The sequence below is a fragment of the Micropterus salmoides genome, unplaced genomic scaffold (genome assembly GCF_014851395.1).
Source record: "Micropterus salmoides isolate LMB-PRFRI ecotype aquatic unplaced genomic scaffold, ASM1485139v1 Ms_hic_scaffold_5, whole genome shotgun sequence".
Classification (NCBI taxonomy): Eukaryota; Metazoa; Chordata; class Actinopteri; order Centrarchiformes; family Centrarchidae; genus Micropterus; species Micropterus salmoides.
Window position 1 is genome coordinate 9,247,101 of NW_024044237.1, and position 22,481 is coordinate 9,269,581.

At 40.2% G+C, this 22,481-nt stretch overlaps 1 protein-coding gene across 2 annotated transcripts in view; it reads left to right on the forward strand.

Annotated features, from left to right (window-relative positions):
* The window catches only part of si:zfos-2326c3.2 (misshapen-like kinase 1), a 65,833-nt gene that overhangs the window by 16,187 nt on the left and 27,165 nt on the right, over window positions 1–22,481 (forward strand). The window contains exons 6-17 of one of the 2 annotated variants that reach the window (XM_038698702.1): window positions 59–169; window positions 1,904–1,994; window positions 2,178–2,308; window positions 3,846–3,900; window positions 4,087–4,165; window positions 5,576–5,748; window positions 9,034–9,106; window positions 9,496–9,622; window positions 10,384–10,500; window positions 10,900–11,034; window positions 17,296–17,361; window positions 22,003–22,326. In XM_038698702.1, coding sequence (XP_038554630.1) covers window positions 59–169; window positions 1,904–1,994; window positions 2,178–2,308; window positions 3,846–3,900; window positions 4,087–4,165; window positions 5,576–5,748; window positions 9,034–9,106; window positions 9,496–9,622; window positions 10,384–10,500; window positions 10,900–11,034; window positions 17,296–17,361; window positions 22,003–22,326 — 1,482 coding nt within the window. The remainder of the gene's footprint in view (window positions 1–58; window positions 170–1,903; window positions 1,995–2,177; window positions 2,309–3,845; window positions 3,901–4,086; window positions 4,166–5,575; window positions 5,749–9,033; window positions 9,107–9,495; window positions 9,623–10,383; window positions 10,501–10,899; window positions 11,035–17,295; window positions 17,362–22,002; window positions 22,327–22,481) is intronic. The other variant, XM_038698703.1, reaches the window with a different exon arrangement.

Sequence of the window (22,481 nt, forward strand, 5' to 3'; positions counted from 1 at the left end):
GTCTTGTTGTTTTGGCTGGTAACCTGTGTGCCCGACATTTCTGTATGTGTCCCTCTAGTTGGTGATGGAGTACTGTGGCGCCGGCTCTGTGACAGACTTGGTGAAGAAGACCAAGGGGAACTGTCTGAAGGAAGACTGGATAGCTTACATCTGCAGAGAGGTGCTCAGGGTAAGGCTGACGTACAAAACACGCGTGCACTCACCACAGCAATTAACCCACTGCAGAAGTAACACGTAAGAGGGCCGGTCAATCCTCACAAGTGACAGCAGTGTAGAAAACGTGTAGGAAATTCAGTATCACTGGCCCCTCAGTAAACCTGCATTTCAGTTGGTTTATGTATTCATTTGATGCGTCCTCACCACTCCATACAGATGTTTTCGTCTGCTGCTGTTTTTTCAGCTTTGCAGTGGAGCGAAAGCTTCAGCAATGTTTAAGTCACATGCTTCATGTACGTCATGATTCATTCGCTAAGTCTGTTTCCATTACACTTTGTCGCATTTTGCATTTAGACCAAGTTTTCCACCTCAGCCAAGCCGAAAATCTTGTTTGCGACATTTAGACTTTTTTCCAGCGTTTCTACTCAGATTTTCTAATACATAAACTGAAAATGTGCATAAAAACAAGCGGATGGACACACTTTAAGAGCACACTTCTCTCCTTAGGTTTTATGTCCTCTGGCTTATTCATTTGAGTTTTAATTAAGAACCTAATTACTTGTGCAGAAAATGAACCCTTATTATATTTGAAATAACCTCTCTCCCTGTGCAACTCTATGGCATAATGTGCATACGTTATGTAAAGGTGTACCTTCTGTGCTATGTCTGTCCTGAGCACAGACGGCACAAATCCATGTCACTTAGCGTGACCTAGCAGCTGAACCCTCAATTTTGAAATAACTCTCACAAACACAGACAATATACAGAATCACAAGTGAACTTTGTTTCTGAGGTGTTGTTAGGGTAGAGGCCTTTTCAGAGGTAGTAATTTGTGTGTGGATACAAACTAAAGGCTGGATGAGTTGTTGCTGTTGTGTAAGAAACATGATGCTACTTTTAGTAGTTGGACTCTTTGCCAAAACATCAAAGAGATAGAAGCCAAACCGACACCGAGTTCTTTATGTTCAGGGATCCGTATCTCCCTCATGTTTTGCCCCTGTGACTCCGGGGGAATAATTGATTTATTTTTTCATTTATATACTTTAAAGACCAGTTCAAAACATGTCTGTAAGATGTTATGGTTATCATTACAAGAGATCAGAAGGTCCTGAGAAAGACTCTGGGATGTTTGCACTGCTTTCTGTGTTGGCGTTTGTGGTTCTGGTAACAAACACACATACACTAACAGCATATCAACTTACATCCTCTCAGTTCCAACATATCGGCCCTTGATGCTGACGTTATCAAGGACAAAATAAAAAATGAGATGATTTTTTAGTAGTAAAAAAAAACAACCTGAGAGACAAAGGGCTGTGGACTGTCGCCAGTGTTTTCCCTGCTGCTGTCAGCCATGATGTCTCCTCATTGTTTCGACACCACAGCATACACACAAACACACACACATACTCAGCAAAGCATGGTGAAGTCATTGTCTGAAATAAGACTCACTTCCTGTTTATTTAACCTCCTTTGAAGAACCGAGAGTACAAACACACACAGACAGACGCATTGAAACTGTGCCAGTGATTGGTAGCCGGTGCTACTAGGCCACCCTGCTACCTAAAGCAAAGTTATTTAGACCTTTGTTGGAGGGGAACAGCAGTACAACAAACCATCCTTCAAAATAAACACATAATGCTACTACTCTTTTAAAGGGGAGTTTGCGGCTTCGTATTTATAGTAAAAATGGTCATCTGACTCTGTGTGTATCTGTGTGTGTGTGTGTGTGTGTGTATTTATTTTCCAGGGTCTTTCCCATCTTCACTCCCATCATGTGATTCACAGAGACATTAAGGGACAAAATGTTTTGCTCACTGAGAATGCCGAAGTCAAACTGGGTATGACACATTGTGGTTTCTCACACACATCGACGCATCCCTCCAGGCAAATCTGAGGAATAATCACACTGTCATACATACATACATACATAAATCACACAGCCGCAGAAACGCATCATAAAGAAGCAAAGATGGCGGTTGATTTGAGACGTGAAATTGTCCTATGTTTGTTTTATGTTTCAGTTGACTTTGGCGTTTCGGCACAGCTGGATAAGACGATCGGTCGAAGGAACACCTTCATCGGCACTCCCTATTGGATGGCCCCAGAGGTCATTGCTTGTGATGAGAACCCTGAGGCCACATATGACTACAGGGTACTTAATCCAGCCGACTTTAAGCAAAGTGTTTGTAATCATTTATAAGAAGTTGCAGAAATACTGAGAATGAGGTTAGTTTCCATTTACTCAGGTGACTTCATCGTTTTGGTGAATGTAAGGCGCCCATCAGGAAATCAAACATTAAATATTGTAGAAGTTCTTGCCATTTTATATTAGCTAATGCTAAAATGTGATGTTCTTCCAAGGTACAAAATATGAAATGTAAAGGGTAATAATTTAATGTAGCAATTACGAATTCCCACGCAACAGCGCGTACATGGAAGAGACTGCGACTGAGATTGGGATGAACGGTTAGACTGAACTAAGGCCCTGTTTACACATGTCATGTCAGTGACAAACAGTAAACTTAATGCACTTTGTTCACACAGTGTCTACACAGCCAGTGTAGCGAAAGCAGCATGTTAGCAGAGCAGCAGTCTTCCTGTTGTCACAAACCGGCTCAAGGAATGTTACAAGGAGGAAGTCACCCATACAAATCAGTGCTCTCTCACCCACACAATTAATTCAGTGGTAGTACTGATCAGGTATCAGATAAATACTACAGCAGCTTGGTGCTTATTCTGTATGACTGGATGTGTTGAAATCACCGGAGCTATTTCCTTCCTGTTAGATTACCTATGTAATTGGATTTTAATCGATGTAAAATGCTTCTCTGATGCATTTTTTGATATTTGACAGCTATCCCATCCGTCCAAGCTGCATGAAGTGTTAATGGGGTTTAAGCCTTCATATGTTTATGCTCAACATAAGAGGTTCAGTTATTATGTATTGCTTTTGTTTTTATTCTTTTATTTTATTTAAATCATCAGAAAATACATTGATTGTGAACCCCTGTTTACAGTGTTGCCGAGGTGCATACATACAATTAGAACAGACACAAATAAAATCATCAAAGCTAGGAGGTAGCGAAGAAAGAGACTAATCAAGGTAAAATCAACAATGTTGAAGGGTAGAAGTACCGGAATTGACAATGTGACAAATAAAGAAATAAAGCAATAAGAACAATTAAAAATTAAAAGCAATCACAATTGCTAAAAATACATTAACAATTGAACTTTGTGTCAGCAGTATTAATGAGGTCATTTTAAAGTGTCTTTGAAGCAAATTCCAAGTATGTGGGGGCACAGTAACTGAAAGCACATATTCCTGATTATCTATTATTGTTCATAACAGAATTTCCTTACAGACAGAAGTTTCTCTTCACTCTTCCTGATTGGATGCAGTGTATCATAGTTCGATTTAGAATTAAGACACGGACTTTTGAAATCCAGTACACCATTGAAAAGATTCCCGTGATTCTTCGATTCTTTTGTAAAATGGCAGAAGTTTGGCTTGAAGTCCTGGAAATTGTTTGTGTAATTCCTGGATCTGGACACTCACACTGTGCACACACTAATTTACTGTTTGAATATAAAGAGGACGTCCAAAGTTTACAGGAAATGAATAAAACTCAAGATAAGCTTTGCATTTGTGTGCATTGGTCTTAACCTTTTCCTGTCTCTCTCGCTCTCAGAGTGACCTCTGGTCTTTAGGTATCACTGCTTTAGAGATGGCTGAAGGAGCCCCTCGTAAGTTAGAAATACACCTACACATACACACATAGTTGATGGATATCGTTGAACAGTTTGTTTTTCTGTGTATATTTCCACTCAGGATTCATTTCCCCTCTCTTTTCCGTATATCCCTTCATTCTCATCCCTCTCTCTCACTTGCTGTCACTGTCATGCTCTCTCCCTCTCTTTCTTTGTTTGCAGCTCTGTGTGACATGCATCCAATGAGAGCACTGTTTTTGATTCCACGAAACCCTCCACCCAAACTTAAATCAAAGAAATGGTAAGCCTACGAACACCTCACACACAGAAACACGCACACACACACACAGACAGTAGGATGTCGTGGGCAGTGTTTAGGTTTTCTCTTCTGAAAACAGGGCTTGAAAGTGGTCTTTGTTGTGGGTTTCATGCATCAGACAATCAGACAACATATGTCCCTCTCTATGAACTCTCTTCTCACAAAGAAACTGAAAGCTCAAAGTCACTGGCACATTCAACAGCAACAAGATATGCATTTGTTTTTATTAAAATGGACACAAAACACATATGTTATATATATATATGTATATATTGTTGCTGCCATTTCAAATCATAATCAGAGTTTTATTATTAACTCTCTAGCGTTCCCCCTCCTCTTCTGTCATCCTGCATAATTCTCTTCCATATATAATGGATAAGCTCTCAGATCGAACTGGTGGCTGAACTCGAGCTGTCTTTCATTCAGTATTAATGTCATCAGAAACACTAGTTCGTAGGACAGCTTTTAATAGCAGTCTGGGTTTTGTGGTGCCTTCTAGTCCTTTTACCTCAGGGCCTCCCGAAGGCGGCAAGTACACCAAAAACAAAGCAGCAACACATTTTCCCCCAGTTTTTCTATGAGTTCAGAACACAGACAGCACACTTCTCGACTTCTAGGAGTGTTTCTGTACTCAGATATTACGATAACCTTCACTGCAACATTTTTGACAGGACTGTCCTTGGTAATAATCCAACAGGTGATTACTAGTTTGCATACTCTAGGTGAGTATTTAAACATTTGGTGGCATGTTATGGAGGCTGTCATCTATTGGTTATTATATTGGTTTGTTACGTCACTGTTAGAAATGTTTTCCTAGGTCTCTGTTTTCATGTGACTCTGACTGCATATTGATTTACACATTATCGTAGTTTGCTCCACTTCTTTTGTTTATTGACTTTATACAGTCCTTTTGGATTGCACTTCTTTTTTGTTTTTTTAATTATGGTCATCATTATACAAAGTCAACCTATTGAACTAATGTAGTGCAGGTATGGCTTTGTGGGTTACATGATTGGTGGTTGCTGTGTCAAATTGCTCCTCAGTTTATTTTTTCGACCGCTTTAAGCAGGCCAATTTGCTTTACAGATGATCTAGCAAACTGCAGTTTTGAATACAGTAACATTATTTAATTAATTTATATGGATTTAAGGATAATAATGTTCCAGTAACTGAGCAGGACTGTGTATGTAAAGACTAACTGGGGGCTTAAAACCTAAAACCTGAATTAATTAAAAAGCATTCAATATTGCAATTGAGTTACGGCACATTAAACAGATAAAACTTTACACAATGTATGTTTTTACAACATTCTTAATCTGTTAAATGCCAACATGTTTTGCACCCCCTTTCCTTCACCCTCTTTCTTTGTCTGTCTCTTTCTGTCTTTCACAGGTCGAAGCGTTTCTTGTCCTTTGTTGATGGTTGTCTGGTCAAGAACCATCTGCATCGACCCGCTACTGACACCCTGCTGAGGCACGCTTTCATCAGAGATCTGGCTAATGAGAGACAAGTTCGCATCATGCTCAAAGATCACTTGGACAGAACCAGGAAGAAAAAAGAGAAAGGTGAGCAGAAGTGGATGCAGTAGATGTATCAGGAGCGGATGTGCGAAGGGCTAAAGAAAACGAGGGAGGGATAGATGGAAGGATGGCTAGAGGGACTAACTGTTTGTTTATTCAAACTTCACAGCAGCTGATACGATATTCAGCTGATACGCTTTTGTAAGGTGACTTATAGTCATAATGATGATCCTAACACAAAACACATACAAGCAGACATACACAAAAGTGGGCATGTATTTTCAAATAAAGACACAATTATAATATAGACACACAAAAACACACTGTAAAACAAAAACCCACAAGGCACACACAGGCGGATTCTATGAAACACAGATAAAGTGCACCTGTCCTGATTTAACACCCAGATTTATTTCATCGTCTCTGTCCTACATTATTTTAATTATTTTTAGGTGTTTGAGAGGTGATTCTCAGTCGTGGGATTTGATACATTCTTTGGATAACTAATGAAAATTCAGAAAGGAGTACTAATATGCCACTTCACCGAACAGATTTTCCATTATGTTTCACAAATTCGCTGCATTAGGTGGGTTTCAGGCCTGCTTGTAGAGGAATAAGAACTACCAACACACTGTAGCTGAGAGAGTGCACCAACTGCACTGATGGCATGGCAGCTGCTTTGCTCAGACTGTCAAAAACACAACAAAAAGCATTTCTGCTTATTTATAGCACTCTGTTTTAGGTTGCTTGTGTTAGCCACAATTTACACAACTTCCTTTGCATGTATTACACTGTTCTGTATCTCCATTCATTTAGCTAAAGTAAGGCCACCCTTTCTAACACCTAAACCTGCCCAAGTGCACCAAGACCAAAAAGTGCTGTTGATATATGCATTTGATCACACCTCTTAAAATGCAGTTTATACACTATTACTGATTGGACACCAGTTTTCCCTAGCCAACAAAGCTTTTGAATTTGAATTTGAACTGTACGAGTTCTGCCAGATATTTAAATTGAGTTGAATACAGAGAGAAGTGAGGAGGGGCGACAGTAAGACGGCCAGATAAAATGAACAAGTGAGCGAAAGAGGGGGAATGTTGCTTTCCCTTCTTTTTCTACAGGATTCAGTTGGGACAACGTTTTATACAACAGAGAGACACAGAAACGGAAAAGGAGGACGAGGAGAGACAGGGGGGGGGTGTAGAGACATAGAAACGAGAGACAAATTAGGAATATAGAGGGGGGTCAGGGGAATTTCATCCTCCTCCTGTTCTAAAAATGAATTATACTCTGGATGAGTTGCATGTGCTGAATACGTGATGGCAGTCAGACTGTGAGAAAAAGAGTTAGGGGAGGGGAAGAGAAGACGGAGATATTTATGACTTCGCTCTTCTTTTGTTCTCTCGCTGATATTCAAGCAGTATAAGAAATCCTCGTATTGCCCGTTAGGCTCATTCGTCTTCATTCGGGGACGAGAGACAGAAAGAGACAGTGATTACAACAGAGAGAAAGAGAGAGAGACACAGAAACAGACCAGAGGAGAGAGTAAGAGAGAGAAGCAGAGAGGAAGGAAGGAGGAAACAGAATGGCCATCTGGTTCTAATCTTCTGTTCGCTTATAAAAACACACTAATGACTGTTAGACTTTCTGCATGCTGCATGTGTTGTGTGTCTGTGTGTTCAGGCAATGCGAGATTTGTGTGTGTGTGTGCCCTTATGCCCCTCCACATTAATGACAGGTAGTGTAAGTGCGTGTGGGAAAAAGTCAGTGCTCCGGACATGATGCAAAAAGGATGTGTCATTTTCAGCGGACCCAAGAGTGTAGTTTGGACAAAGATGGTCTATATTTTGGAAGATGAATCACTCAAAAAAAAAAAAAGGCACACTTCTCGGTTAGTAGGCATTAACCCTCAAATTGCTCTTCTCTCCTGCAGCTTCTGCTCAGAATGACATGAGCCAAAAACATGACATCAGAGCAACATAGCAGAGGTTTCCTCTGTCCTTTGTAAATGTAGAATTTGTTAGTCTCCCTTCTTCTTTCTGTTTTAAACAACAACACCTGTATTGTGTTACCTTTCAGCGTGTTAATGGCAACATAAGGCGCGTCAAAGAAATGTTCAAGCTACTTTCACACCATATGTTGGCCAAATGTTGTAACGCTAAGCCGGCTGGCCCATCTTCCTGGCCTTCGGACAATAAGCCCCCCTGGAACATTTTTCGGCCGTGTAGTGATTTTGGTGTGATTTGATGCCTGGAGACTCAGAAAGACTTTTCAACGTTCCTATCCACAATTCAACAATTTGATCTGATATATATTATCCATTTAAAAACAGCTGAACCAAGATGATACTTCCATTACACTGAGCTGTGAGCAGTCAGCCAGCTCAGGCAGAGAAAGACACTGATTCACATGTGTTATGGGTCCCATGGTAGGAGGCGCATGTAAAAGGGAGACAAAAGTCTTTGAGTGAATGCACTGGGTCAGGATTGAAATGATTCAGCATTGCAGTTCTAAAGCCATGGGATTATAACTCTGTCCCATATGTCTTACACCAAACAAGACTTTCTCATTTACTTTCTTGTTGCCCAAGTTTGCCCACACTATACTTTAGTGTGGCTTTGATAATGACAAAATTGCTGCCGGCAGTAGACGACGAAGAAGCGAGACTGCAGCCACGGAGGAATTTTTAATGAAACAGTGGCTGATTCAGAAAGCCAGAGAGACAGTGCCGTGCGCCAGAAAAGAATAGCCACAGCAGTGCAAACACATCAGAAGCCTTCGCTCCAAGCACCACCCGTGACCGGAACTTATTTCTGACAAACACTGAGCGCAGTCGAGAACCTGCTAGGTTCACACTCAGACATCGTGTTAACATGGACGCCAGAGGGAAGTGGGACACATTCCACAAGTGCTCTGCAGCTGGTGGACGTCTACTGTTACATGTTCACATGTTTAGATCCACTCTGCTATCAGGGCTGCAACTAAGAATTATTTTCATTATTTGTGGATTATTGTCAAAATTAATTGATTTATCAAGTCTATATAATAATATTAGTCCAGCATAATCTTAGAATGTCCCAAAGATATTCTGTTTACAATGATGCAAATGAAAGACAAGCAGAAAAGCCTTATTTTGGAAAAGCTGGGGCCAGAGAAAGGAATGTGATTTTGTTAATTGATTATCATAATAGTTTAATGAATTTTCTTTGAATCGATTCATCGACAGATTGTTTCTGCTCTAACAGCTTTCTCAATAATTAGAACAAAGGGGGGTGGGGTAAATTACTAACAAATATTCTTTCTTTCTCTCGCTCTCCCTTTCTTTCTCAGAGGGTCCAGAGTACGAGTACAGTGGCAGTGAAGAAGAGGAGGACGAGGTGACGGAGGAGGAAGGAGAACCCAGGTAAAAGCCTTTTCGCACTCAGCAGAAATGTTGTCGGAGAAAGTGATCACGTGGCGTGTAATGAAAGACGGCCCACTTAGCTACCAAGAGACAGGATAAGGCAGCGAGTATACACAGCTAATAATTCCAGGTGAAGATGCAAAACATTGTCTAAATGATTTTTATCAGTGGTTATCGGGGGATTAACACTAATGTCATTATGAATTCTCCTTACATACTAATGAATCACTACAGGCCATGCGTGAGTGTGTGTGTATGTCCATAGACAGATGCACTAGCCTCTCTGTTGCTGTCCCTGGACATCAAACAGCAGATGGCACTAGGAGCTGAGCACTTTCTACTAGGGCAAGCTTTAAGCGTGTGTATGTGTGTGACTCCTTCTCTTTCAGCTCCATAGTGAATGTTCCTGGTGAATGGACATTAAGACGGGAGTTTCTTCGTTTACAGACGACAGATGATCGTGAAGGGGGCAGAGAGGGAGGCCACGGAGGAGGTGGAGGTCAGCAAAGACAACAGGTAGGTTTCCAGTTAGTATGCAGCCCTTTACACATTAATTCATATTATAGTAATGTAGTAGTAATGAACAGTAAATTACAATGACATCATCTGACATCATTATTGTTTAAAACAAAATATAGTGCATGAAATTTAGTCCAGTGTAATTGATGGATCATTTCCGTTATTTCAAAAGCAAAAACGCCAAACATTCACTGGGTCCAGTTTCTCATTTGTGAGGATTTGCTGTTTCTCTTTGTTTCTCTTTTTATATATGACAGGCAATAGAATATCTCCGGGCTTTGGCCTGTTGCTAGGACATAACAAGCAAATCAAAGACGTCACTATGGGGTCTCAGAAATTCTGAATGACATTTTTTCACTTCACTAATTTTGAATGTTTTATAGGTAAAAGGTAAGGTAATAACAGTTGGGTGTGCTTTCAGCACAGCAGGTTGATTAATTTCATTTATTTAGTTTAGCATTTTATCACACAAGAAAATCATCTCAACTCAAATGGGAAAAGTCAGCATGTAAACAAAAGTGACTCTGAGCTCTAATCCTTTTGTTAAACTCATTAAGCCATTAGCCTTCAGTCTTGTTAAAGTATTTGGTGTACATCTTCATATCACAGTTGGAACAGCAGGCCATTTGACCCTGGATCAACATAATTCAGTTTTGGTTAACAGCTATTTTATCACAACATATTTAACCTTTCAATCAAAGACTTCAGAGCGTGAAAAGCTAACTATGTCCTCTTCATCGTATGATAATTTTGTGTAGGCATTACAGCTGCACAGGCAGCAGTTGGCAGAGCAGGAACGATACAAGCAGCAGCTACTGGCTGATAGACAGAAGAGGATCCAACAGCAGCACGAGCAACGGCAGAAGTTAGAGGATGTAAGTACTGCTTAGGCACATGTTCCCTCTATGTTTGTTTCATTTCAGAGGAAGAGAAAATCAGTGTAAATGCATTTTATCAACTCCATGTTTACAAGAAGCACTTCAGTGTCACCTTCTACCTTCAGAGTCACATCCTTACTCAGCGCCTTCACCCTTGGAAACATTTATTTCTATGAGACTATGTGATCCCACATGCAACCTTTACAACTGTGTGTCATGATGATCTAGGAGCTGTAACTTTATTGCAGGTTGTTTTAATAATGTCAACTTAATGCCTATAAATAGAAAATGGATATATTTTTACCATGTAAACAAAAAACGGAACAAGAGCACTTACACTTGCCAAATAGTACTACTTCATGTTAATGTAAATGATGTTCGCTTGACTGTTTCCAGCAACAGAGGCAGCAGCTGTCAGACTGCGCCTTTCAGTGGGCGGAGCTGCAAGAGATCCTGCTTGGGGAGGAGTCAGATCTCCATAACAACAGTATCTTTCTGGATGACAGAAACCGGAGGAGTGACAGGAAACAGGTAAAGATGGACTTCTGGTTTTTACTCGTCACTAGATACGACTTTTTCTCCTGCATACCTTGCGATCTTTTACAATGTACTTATGTGTATATATTTTAAACCATAACAGTGACTGGGCTCTAGGAATGGTGCTTCTGTTTGGTCTGTCTCCATGCTTTTATTCTGATTGCAGAAGCTTCATATCGTGAAATGAATTTCTGGTGTTCTGGGGACAGATCCTATTGACTTTGGCGATACCTGACATCAGGGCTGTGTGATATGACGATATATATTGTTTGACGATAAAAAAAACTCTCTATCACTTACAATTATTCTCTATTGTTTATTTTGTTGCGTCCCAAATTCCACACTTTACCTTAAAATTTTTGCGAGGGGAAATGGGTAAAACTGAACAGGAGGACTCAGACCATGCAAGCAAAAACGACAACACCATTCAAGCAGTTCCAGCCATGTCAGGTAACGTTAAATGACTCGCCCACGGACTTTCAGCTTACTTTCTAGTTTACCAACATATTCTGTTGTTGTGATGTTAGCTATAGCAGCAGGATAGTTGTGAGTATTGCTGTCTGGGGCTGCTGTGTTGGCTCAGGGGCCGTCTCCTGCTCTCATGTTAGCTTTGGAGCAGCAAGCAACATGGTATTGGATTTCTCCAGAATCGCTTACCCCACCTTTATGATGCAGAGAAATATCACAAGTTACTGTTGGAAGTCTGCAGTATTAAAGCAACCTTATGTAGTAATTATATCTCAACATAACAGCTTAATATTTCTTTCGATGGTACAGTGACTTGTAATAGGGTGAATGGCGTCAGTGTCATTGTGACATTTGAATCCTGGGTAGGACATTAATCTGAAAATGGTGTAATTCTTGACGGCACCAAGTCACACAACAGCACGACTCTTTCATCAAGTAAGCTATAACAAGAAGCTAGCTCGGTATTCTCAGTTGGGAAATCATGGCAGAGGTTGCCAAGAGACAGAAGAAGATGTCGTAGGAAGCTAGGAAGAGAAAAAGGGAGGAAGACTGAGCATGAGTAAATATCAGACTGGCTATTCGTTGGTTGAGCTGCAAGAGCTGAAGGATGCAAGAAAAATGCCGAGCTAGCTTTCAGCTGTTGGACTAGTCAGTAATAACTTATTAGCTGGCTTGCTATGTCTGGTGTAGTTACTCTTGCTTGAATTTTACGTTAGCTATAAATCTTGAGCTGATGTTAGCAAACTTACTAGATAACACATTCAGACATTAGTAACGTCACTATGAGTGCCCTTGCATCAGTTGCTGTCTAGCTTTGCTTGCTAGCTTGCCACCCAAGTTGGAAGGAATATTATGCTAATGCTGGTGGATCATAACTGGGCTCAGCAGACTCTATGGACATAACATTACCTAATGGCAGAGGCAAAAACATTAACCGAGTAAGCTAAGAAGAGAAAAAGAGAGAGTGAACAAGAGGCTCACAGATGTTTTCAAGAGTGAACTAAAAGGCTGCGAGACAGCTGGCATTCTTTCTGTTGGAATAGTAAGTGATGTTGCTGTGTCTTGTGTTGTCGCTCTTGCTTGATGTTTGGCTGTGTTGGCAAAGTTGTTGTCTTGCTAGTTCATAAATAATGTAAACATAACAAATGCAGGGGCGCCAAATCACAAAAAACACCAAATCTTAAATAATGTTGCTTTAAGTTGCTTCTTTCTTTCTGTGTTGCGTGTCCTTAACTTTTGTTTCTTTAACACCTTATAAAAGCTGACATAAGAATTAAAACACTACGTCATGTATGAATGATAGGACGTATATGTGATATAATCTGACCTTTGTGCCACGACTGTCTTGGCCAGTCACACCTTAGATACAAATGGATAAAACAGGCGCCGGTCTAGATTGTTTGTGATGTGTGTAGCTGATGTACAGTAGGACCAACGTTACATAAGTCTGTATTTACCAAAAACCCAAGTTACCTGTCAGAAGGAATACCTTGTGGCAGGTGACTGTGTGTGTGTGTGTGTGTGTTCAGCTCTATGAATATTTGATGCTGCAGTGAGTTAACATGAACTTGTTTTCCTCACAAACTCTGTAAGCTCAAGGTGTTTTTGATGCATGCTGCGCTGATGTAGTGGTTGCACCTGTCAGCCTCTGTCACCCAGGTGATAAAAACATTCTCTCCTGGACGCGGCAGGCCAGAAGTGGTGTGTGTATATGTAAAAAAAGAAAAAGATATATATGAATTAAATAGTCATGTCACAGCACTTTCAGGGGTTTTTGCAAATTAATTGTAGATTGAATATGTTTCAGAAATCCTTTGTTTTGCTTCTGTTCTGTGGATACCAGTTTGAAGAAGGTCTTTTACTTCCTTAAAGATGATATAAAAACAGTTTTTATCTTGTTAAAACTTAATTTATAACATCATACAAATCTGTTGGAAATGAAAAATCTCTTTCTGTTTGAAGTGTTTCAGAGCAACAGTTGTGTGTCCATGACTCTGTGTGTGTGTGTGTGTGTATGTGCGCGCATACACACTGAGCCAGGGTGAAGTCATTTTAAACAAAGACACATAGCTCGTTCTACTTTCTTAAAGTTTCATTTGTAAGTCATTAATTTTAACACATTCTTAATGAATCCATCCTACACACCAGTGAGTTTAAATAGGTGTAAATTAACACCGAGGAGCAGGTTAGCGTCTGTGTTCGTGTAGAAGACACTGGATTTCAATGCTATTAATATCTGTCTAGTTATATTATATATCTCTTTGGCGTGCTTTTGTGTGTACGGCAGAGAGCTATCTGTACATATTAAATTCTGATTACACAGATTGCCTCTAAGTCTAATTAAGTTCAGCATGCTTAATGCTTAATACTGATGCGTCATTAAGTTTTAATGTATGTGCATTGAATTATGTGACAGGTTCAGTGAGTGTGTTATGTGATGTCTTGTATTTTGTCAGATGAAGAACTTGTCTTGGTGCTGCGGTTCTAATCATTTCACACATTGATTGATTTAGCATCACATAACGCATTTCAGTGCAGATTAAAGAAGTGGCCAAGTGCAGGGTTTGAAACTCCACACTGCTCAAGCAAAGTGAACGATCAAGGGTGCAATTAGCAACTGTGTTGAGAAAAAAAACCCACTTCCTTAACTGCTTTGTTATTATTATTTGAAAAAGTGGGCAGTGTGATTTCCCTTACAGACTGGCAACCTGTCTGTGGTCTAGCAATGCATGCTGGGAGATGTTCCTGCCCCGTGTGACCCTGAACAAGATAAATGTATATAGACAATAGATGTTTGGTAAAGTGACTTACAGTGTTACCAGAGCTGTTATTAGTCACAGTACTGTAACTGCTGTTACCTGGCATGCAGCAGGTACATGGTTTATGGTTAGGTGGAGTTTTGCCTGGTTTATGTTGTTTGCTAGCTATGGTGTTACAAACGTACTAGTAAAACTGCCCAACATTTATTGGTTATTACTTGTCAAATGCTAAACTTGATGTACTTGTTATTCTCATTTCATTATTATAAGAAGAATATCCATATGAGTTTTTAGCCATGCTAGCAGCGTGTTTCTCAGGATGGCAGTGACGGCTGGTCAGCCCACCACTTTAGTCCAGGTTACAGGAATCACTTTGGTGGTCACTATGGGTTTGACATTTTTGGTTTTGAGTGTATTGTCTCATTTAAATAGATGGATTGCCATGAAGTTTGGTACAGATGTTCATGTCCCCCACAGAATGAATTGCAATAACAAACTCCTTCCTTATTATCCAGTGCCATCATCAGGTCATTTCCTTTGATTCTTGTTCTGTTTAGTGCTAAGCAGAAAATGTTAGCATGTGAAACTACTATATATGCCAAACATCTGCATATTAGCGTTGTCTTTGTGAGCATGGCAGCAAGTTGGTGTTAGCATTTATCTCAAAGCTCTGGTTTAGGCAGGGTCGGCTAAAAGACGTACTTGCAGACCCCTGACAACATCTCTACCTTTACAGTGGACAAATGCAACTCCTTTCAGTCTTTCTTTCAATCTAAAATTAACACTATCTACAGCAACTTCACTACTTCCCCTGTCCCCTCAACCCCCCCACCTGCCCCCACCCCCCACACTCTCAGTCACTGTCTTGTTTCTCACCTCTATCCCCTTTAGAACTGTCACAATTCACCACAAAAATGAATAACTCCACCTGTAGCTTAGACCCCATTCCATCATCCCTAATCAAGACCAGCCTTCCATCCATCACCCCACTCATCATCAAAATCATTCATTCCTCCCTCACATCTGGATCAGTCCCCACAACACTCAAAGTTGCAGCTGTCACCCCCATTCTCAAGACACCTGGTCTCAACCCCAACATCATGTCCATTTTCCGACCTATCTCCAATCTCCCCTTCCTATCAAAAATCTTACAACGTGTCGTCGCTGCTCAAATTCAAACCCACATCACCACTAATAACCCGTTCGACCCATTTCAATCTGGATTCCGCTCACAACACAGCACCCTAACAGCCCTCCTCAAAATAACCAATGACCTGCTCCGGTCACCTCACCATCCTAATCATGCTCGACCTCACAGCAGCCTTCGACACCATCATCCACTCTTCTCTCCCGAATGGAAACTTAGTCCAGTATTACTGGCACCGCACTCTCCTGGCTCCGCTCCTACCTCACCAACAGACAACAGTTCATCAACATCAATAACTGCACCTCCTCCACTGCTTCTTTGTCACAAGGCGTCCCCCAAGGTTCGGTGCTTGGTCCTTTCCTGTGCATCATTTACATCCTGCCACTCATACTTAGATATGGTCTCCACTTCCACTGCTACGCCGATGACGCCCATATCTACATCTCCACCAAATCCATCACCACAGTTACCTCTGCAACTCTGACCAACTGCCTCACCGACATACAAATCTGGATGCAAACCAACTTCTTACAACTCATTTACAATAAATCTGACATGATCATCATCGGCGCCAAATCACTCACAAAAAACACCAACAACTTCAGCCTTTCCATCAACAACTCCAACTTGTCTCCATCCCCACACATCCGCATCCTTGGAGTCATCTTTGACAGCAACCTCACTTTTGATCACCACATCAACCATGTCACCAGGACTGCCTTCTTCATCAGCATTCAGTACAAAATCCTCCTCCTCACACATAAAGCCCTCCATAACAAGGCCCCTTCCTACCTCACAGACCTGCTCCACCACCACAATCCCTCCCGTAACGCGGAGGTTGCCCTGACACTAACCTCCTCTCACCACAAATCAGGACCAAGCACCGTACCTGGGGCGACAGAGCTTTCACCATTGCAGCCCCCTCCCTCTGGAAATCCTTACCCATACACATCCGAGATTGCAGCGACATGGACTCCTTCAAATCACTTATGAAAACCCACCTTTTTAGACTAGGTTTTAACATCAAATAATGTTATATTACACCTGCTGCTGTTTGTTAGTTTATTTATATGGTCGCCACTTGCTCTTATGTATTTCCGCACCACATGTTTGTATCGACTGTTTATATATTTTATATTATGCTATTTATGTTTTTAATCGGTTTTCAATGTACATAACTTCTGCTTTTACCTGTAAAGTGTCTTTGAGTGTCCTGAAAAGTGCTATAGAAATAAAATGTAGTATTATTATTATTATTATTAAACTTCCTCACAGAAGTTTTGCCATCCAGTTAAGCTGCCGCTTCAGCTTAAGCTCTGTTCAATGTGACCTTTCACATCTAAGCCGGATAAACACGATCTAAAGGCAATGGTGCAACCACTGCAAATATTTAAAGTAAGGAGATTTAATTAAAGATTTTTAATGTAAAAATACGCAGTTTGGACATACAAGGATTTTTCAGGACAAATTCATAAAGAGGTCATAATGAAATATTTAGAGTGGAGGGCGTTGGCTAAAAGCTCCATGCCATCTTGCACACTGAATATTTTAGTTCCCCACCTCTCAGAATTCTGCTCAAGACCTTAGTATACTCTAATTAAAGTAAGCCTGTGTGTGTGTGTGTGTGTGTGTGTGTGTGTGTGTGTGTGTGTGTGTGTGTGTGTGTGTGTATGTGTACTGCTATTCTTGTGAGGACCTTACAAGACTACAATAATGTGGAATGAGGCCATTTTAGAGGTTTTCGGGTGAATTGTAGTGGTAGGGTTTAAACAAAGTCATGGAACATACTTTCAGATATCTTAATACAACTTTGTGGCTATCTGTTCGTGTGGGTGTGTGTGGGTGTGTGTGTGTGTGTGTGTGTATGTGTGTCTTCAACAGGAACAGGCAGGCAGACAGCGAAGTGCCGATGTGTCAGTAAGGCCTCTGGGCTCCACAGCAGAGCAGGTAACAAACCTTCACTCTCTATATTTTTTACTTACTTGTCATCCATCCCTCAATTTTTCATATGAGTTCGGGCAGGTGGAGTTTCTCTCGAAATATTCTGAACGTGGGCTGATTTGTGTGTGTGCTAACTGCTAACCTTTCAGGAGGACGTTCTTTCTTTCTTTCTTTCTTTCTTTCTCTCTCTCTTTCTCTCTCTCTCTGACTATGTTTCTTGAAAGGTTTCTATCTCTTGTGATTGTCTCCTTTTTGTTTGTTTGTTTGTCTGTCTTCTTAATGTTTGTGTTTTCGGAATTCCCTATGTTATCTGTTGCCTGTTTTATCCATTAATGCTAACATGTGTAGGGAACGATGCAGCATCATTCTAGTGATATATATATATATATATATATATATTTATGAATAGTTGCATCGTCCTAATGAGCGGGGAATAGATGTAGAAGTGAAGAGATTAGATAAATTACTTCACTGACAGAATATTAATCTGCCAAACCTTCTCGTGTTCCATCTTCTCAGATGTGTGAATTAGCTTTTCTTTGTCTTATGTCATAGTAAACTTAATTTTCTTTGGGTTTTAGACATCTCCTTGGGCTTTAGAACTTTGAGATGAGCATTATTCTCTATTTTCTGACATTTTATAGACCAAGAGATTAATGTAGAAAATAACCAGCAGCTTTACCGATAATAAAAATAGTCAAAAAAGTTGACTATTGACTATTGCAGCCCTAAAATGATACGGTTACTTCTGAGGTAGTGAATTATTAGTTTAAGCTGAAGCGAGAATTTGCTTTGATCCAAAGACTCAAATCCAAGAGGAATTGTTTGTGTAAGAGAGAGAGAGAGACTAGTGTACTGGTGTTTACTGGTCTGTGTCACTGACCCCTAGTAAGATGAAAGGAATTGAAAGAGTGAGGGAAGATGATGAGAAAATGATTAAAAGACTCTACAGTGGAGCCGGGAAGAGAACAAAAAGGGAAAAGCTAAACAAATTGTCTCTTGATAGTGTATATGTGTTAAAATGATAGAGGAAGAGAGTGTGTTTCAGGCATCAAGAGGATGTTGGGGCTGGGGAAGTTCATCATTGTGAAGTTCTTATTCAAGTAGACCCTAAAAGATTGGAGTTTTTAATTCTGTATTTGTCTGGAGTTCTCCAGTAAGGATTCAGAGAGGCGACAGTGACAAACACCGAACTGTACTATTGGTGTCAGAGCTAGACAAGCTTTTAAGCCAATGCTTATCACAGCATGCCATCACTTTTGTTTAATAGCCTTCTCTCTCCGTCTCTCTCTCTCTCTCCTTCTGTCTCTGCTGATCCCAGCATGCCTTCTCTCCCTCCCTTTCTCACACGTTTCCTCTCTTCATCCCTCCCTCCGTCGTTCGCAGCGTGTAACCTCTTTCATTTCTAGCATCTCTCTTTTCGACTCGTCTCTCGGTTTTTCTTCCAAAAAATGTTACTATCTAATCTCAGTAGGGGTTTCTGACATACAAATTCACCAAAGCTTTCTCTTTTTCGTTTTCGCTGTCACTTCTCTATTTCTCAAATAGTTGCTCTCCTTCTCATAACTGCCTCCCCAAGTCCCTCATCTTTCACTTCTTGTCTCGGTTCTTCCATGCCTTCTGTCATGATGTTATGATTCTACCTTAAAGAGATAAGAGTTGCTATTGATTTATACTCCTTAGCCTGTACATTCATAAAATTAAAGAAATAGAATATATCATAAACTCAATAAAAGTGGTGAAGTAATTTTTTTTTATTGCTGCGTCCACCTGCAACCCTACACAGATGGATCCATGGGTCTATTATGTGTAACTATTACAATCGCAAACAAACAGAATTTTTTTATTTATTTAATATTTTAAGATTACTGTTCATTTGGCTGTAAAATGTTCATCTCTAATACGCAATAACGCCAGTGAACTACTTTAACTTCTCAGTCGCGTTGGTACATTTTTCGAATCATCCTTAACATTTGTAAAACAAATTTCTCAATTTCTCAAAACAATTTGTACAAAGAGCACCACACAGTGGATTACCTGCAAAAGGTAGAAAAACTAAAAAGTCATTGTCATTGTTCACAAAATGTTTAGCCATGTTGTCAATATAACAGTGTACTCTTGAGTATTTTCTGAGATAAACTTATTTGGATGAGGAGCGATCTGAAACAATTTCCCAATACTTTTATGTAACAGTTATTTGAAACAAGACAAAAATAATAACCTTGCTTGTCCATAACAACAATAAAAATAATAATAGGCTACCAATCAACTACTATGGCTTCAACAGGTGGCATTTTATTCAAGGTATCGAATGAAGTAATCAAATCGGTATCACTTTAAGGGTACTGATTTTGACAGTGGTATCTTAAAATTTTAAACGATACCCAACCCTATTCAGGATACATTTACAGAAAGAATCTCTAATAGAAATGTATAGAAAATATGCTTGACAGATTATGACAACGTGTTGAACTATTTTGCATGCAGTGACTGATGCAGCGCCTTGATGTTTTGGTGGGTAAGACTATTCAACAGTGAACCAGTGTGATACATTTTGATCGACATGACATAGGCAGTTGATGATGTAGGAAACACCAAACATTTGTGCCTAATCATTTACACAAATGTGGCAAAACATTTACAATGTCAGAAGAATGAGAAATTGCTTTTATGATGGAGGTTAAACAAGCAGTTTTGAGAATTTCAATTCTGATCTGAGAAATGAACCAAAGGGACTGAGAACAACTAGAACACAGATGTTGTATGTCCTTTGGTGTGTTCTGTTGCCATTCATTTTGTATGTCTTATTTTATCCTTCGCTTATTTATATATATTTAGTACATACTGTGAATTGGGCTTAGCAGAAAAAGACAAAAACACACATTTTAACAACTTCTAATATAGATACATTTAGTTGTATATGGGAATTACATGAAATGTCCGATGGACTAATTTTGAGTATTATTGTTTTTATCTTTCACTGTTTTCGCATTCTTACTTATTATTTCTGTTCAGGCCACTATTCTTTAGTGGTAATTTAGATGACACATTGCAGATAGCTGCCATGGAGTGTTTTGTAATATTGGCCTTGTTCCCAGGGACCACGAAAGCTGATGCGTTACCGTGGCCAAGTGCTGATGTTAATTAACACTGTTGGTTAGGCATGTTGAGTATTCGGACTGTGTGTCCTCTCATTCTCAAGAAACAGCATTGATTCTCTGGTAGCAGCATTCACATAAATCTCATCTCATCTAGTTGGCATGTGACCCTGAAAGTACCTTTAAAGGGTTACTATCGCAGAAGGGATGAATTGGAGTGTGTGTGTCTGTTTCCTGGATGATAGAAAGTGTCTGCTTATATGTAGCACAAGCTTTTATGTGGCCTCAGTGCAGATCAAGCCAAACTACTACTTTCTAACTTTATATTCATCTTCGCTGGGCTGTTTAGGCAGACCTGGAGCTTAGTCTTGGTGCAGAACTGCAGAAACTTTAAATAATTTTACAACTAATACAAATAAATGCAACATCTTAACCTGTCATCCTTTTTTATGAATCCTCCTGGCAATATAAAATAGCTATTGATTCTGTTTAAAAAAGTGTTTAAGACCAATGTAACCCAAAGAAAAATCAGAGTTGTGAGCTGCAGATGACAGTAGTGGTTCTTTATTTGTGCTTTTATTGCATTTGTTCTGGAGAAAGTTGCGCTTGCAAATCAAATTCTCAAGCCAGAGAACCAGCTGCTGTCATATGTCCAAGCTTCATTGCCAGCGCTAGACTGAGTGCAATTTCATGAATGTTTTCACATGTCGGTCTAATATTTTACACCAAAGGAGGGACTCAGATCAGCTTCTTTCTTATGTGCTTCTTCGAATGTCTTGTCTGTCTTGTCACAAAAAGCTTGATGATCCAGTACAATGCTCTGTGAGGTCTCCATGCAGCAGCCGTGTCTTATCTAGTCAATTTCTGCAGAAACTGGGAGTGTCCATTTTGTTTGCAGATAGAGTGAACGGTGTGAAGCACACCGTTCACTCCATTTGCATTGAAAACTTGCAAATTCTTACATGTACAATCAATCAGGAAGAGTATGTTATACATGAACTTAAGTATTAGCTCTTATTGTCGCTGTCACTTGTTGCTATATTAGAACATCTTGACTCACTGATTTGTGTCTGAAGTGATTTTTCCTTCCCAAGTAAAATGTGATAAACGAATATTAGACCATTCTACCATATCAAAAAGACAATCCAAGCATGCTATTTAAAAATATTGTCATTCAACAAAGAAATTAATTTAATCCAATGAAGAAGATTCGGCTAATCTTGTCAAGAGGGGTTGAAATCAAATCAGTCGAAAATGACACTCGACACATGACACACTGTTTTATAACAGGGCATGTGCTGTCATGATGTGTTTATGTAAAAATAGCTAAAAAGATTGAGGATGCAAATTCTGACATCGAAATACCTTGTGTGACAGCAATGGAAAATATATTTAAAATGACAAAGACAATACTCGTGTATTTGTACAGGTATTGACTTTGCAATGGCTTTTTAAATCATTCGTATAGTTAACAGCATAGATCTTATTTCCTATAGACACTCCCAGGCTCGGTCAGTTTCTATGTGTGCTTTTCATGTTTGCTACATAGAGAGCCGTGGCTCCAAACCAGCTACTTCAGCACAAGGCCCAGTTCTCCCAGCTTCAGCTACAGCCGCAAGCCAGGCCCCAGCCGCTGGCTCAGCATCAGCAGCCCTCAGCGGGCAGGAGATCCCACCGCACCCTGCCCAAGGACCAAACCCAGCTCCTGTCGCTGCAGCACGACCACAGACACAGGGAGCGAGAGAGGCAGAGGCAGAGAGAAAAGCCTGTGGCAGCTGTCCAGAGGCTAACTGCTAATAGTGGGAACACAGCTGCTGCTGCTGCTGCTGCTGCTTCCTCACCCAGCCGCCCTGTAAACAGCCAGTGCTCAGCGGTAAAACCCTGCTTTCCTCAGCTGTGTAGCAACCTTTATCAACTCTACATCCCACATCTGTCAGTCTGTCTCGCTGTCCCACTTGCACCCTCCTATCGTTCACTTTTCAATTTTTTTTCTCACATTTTCTTTTTTCTTTGTCATATTTATTGTCT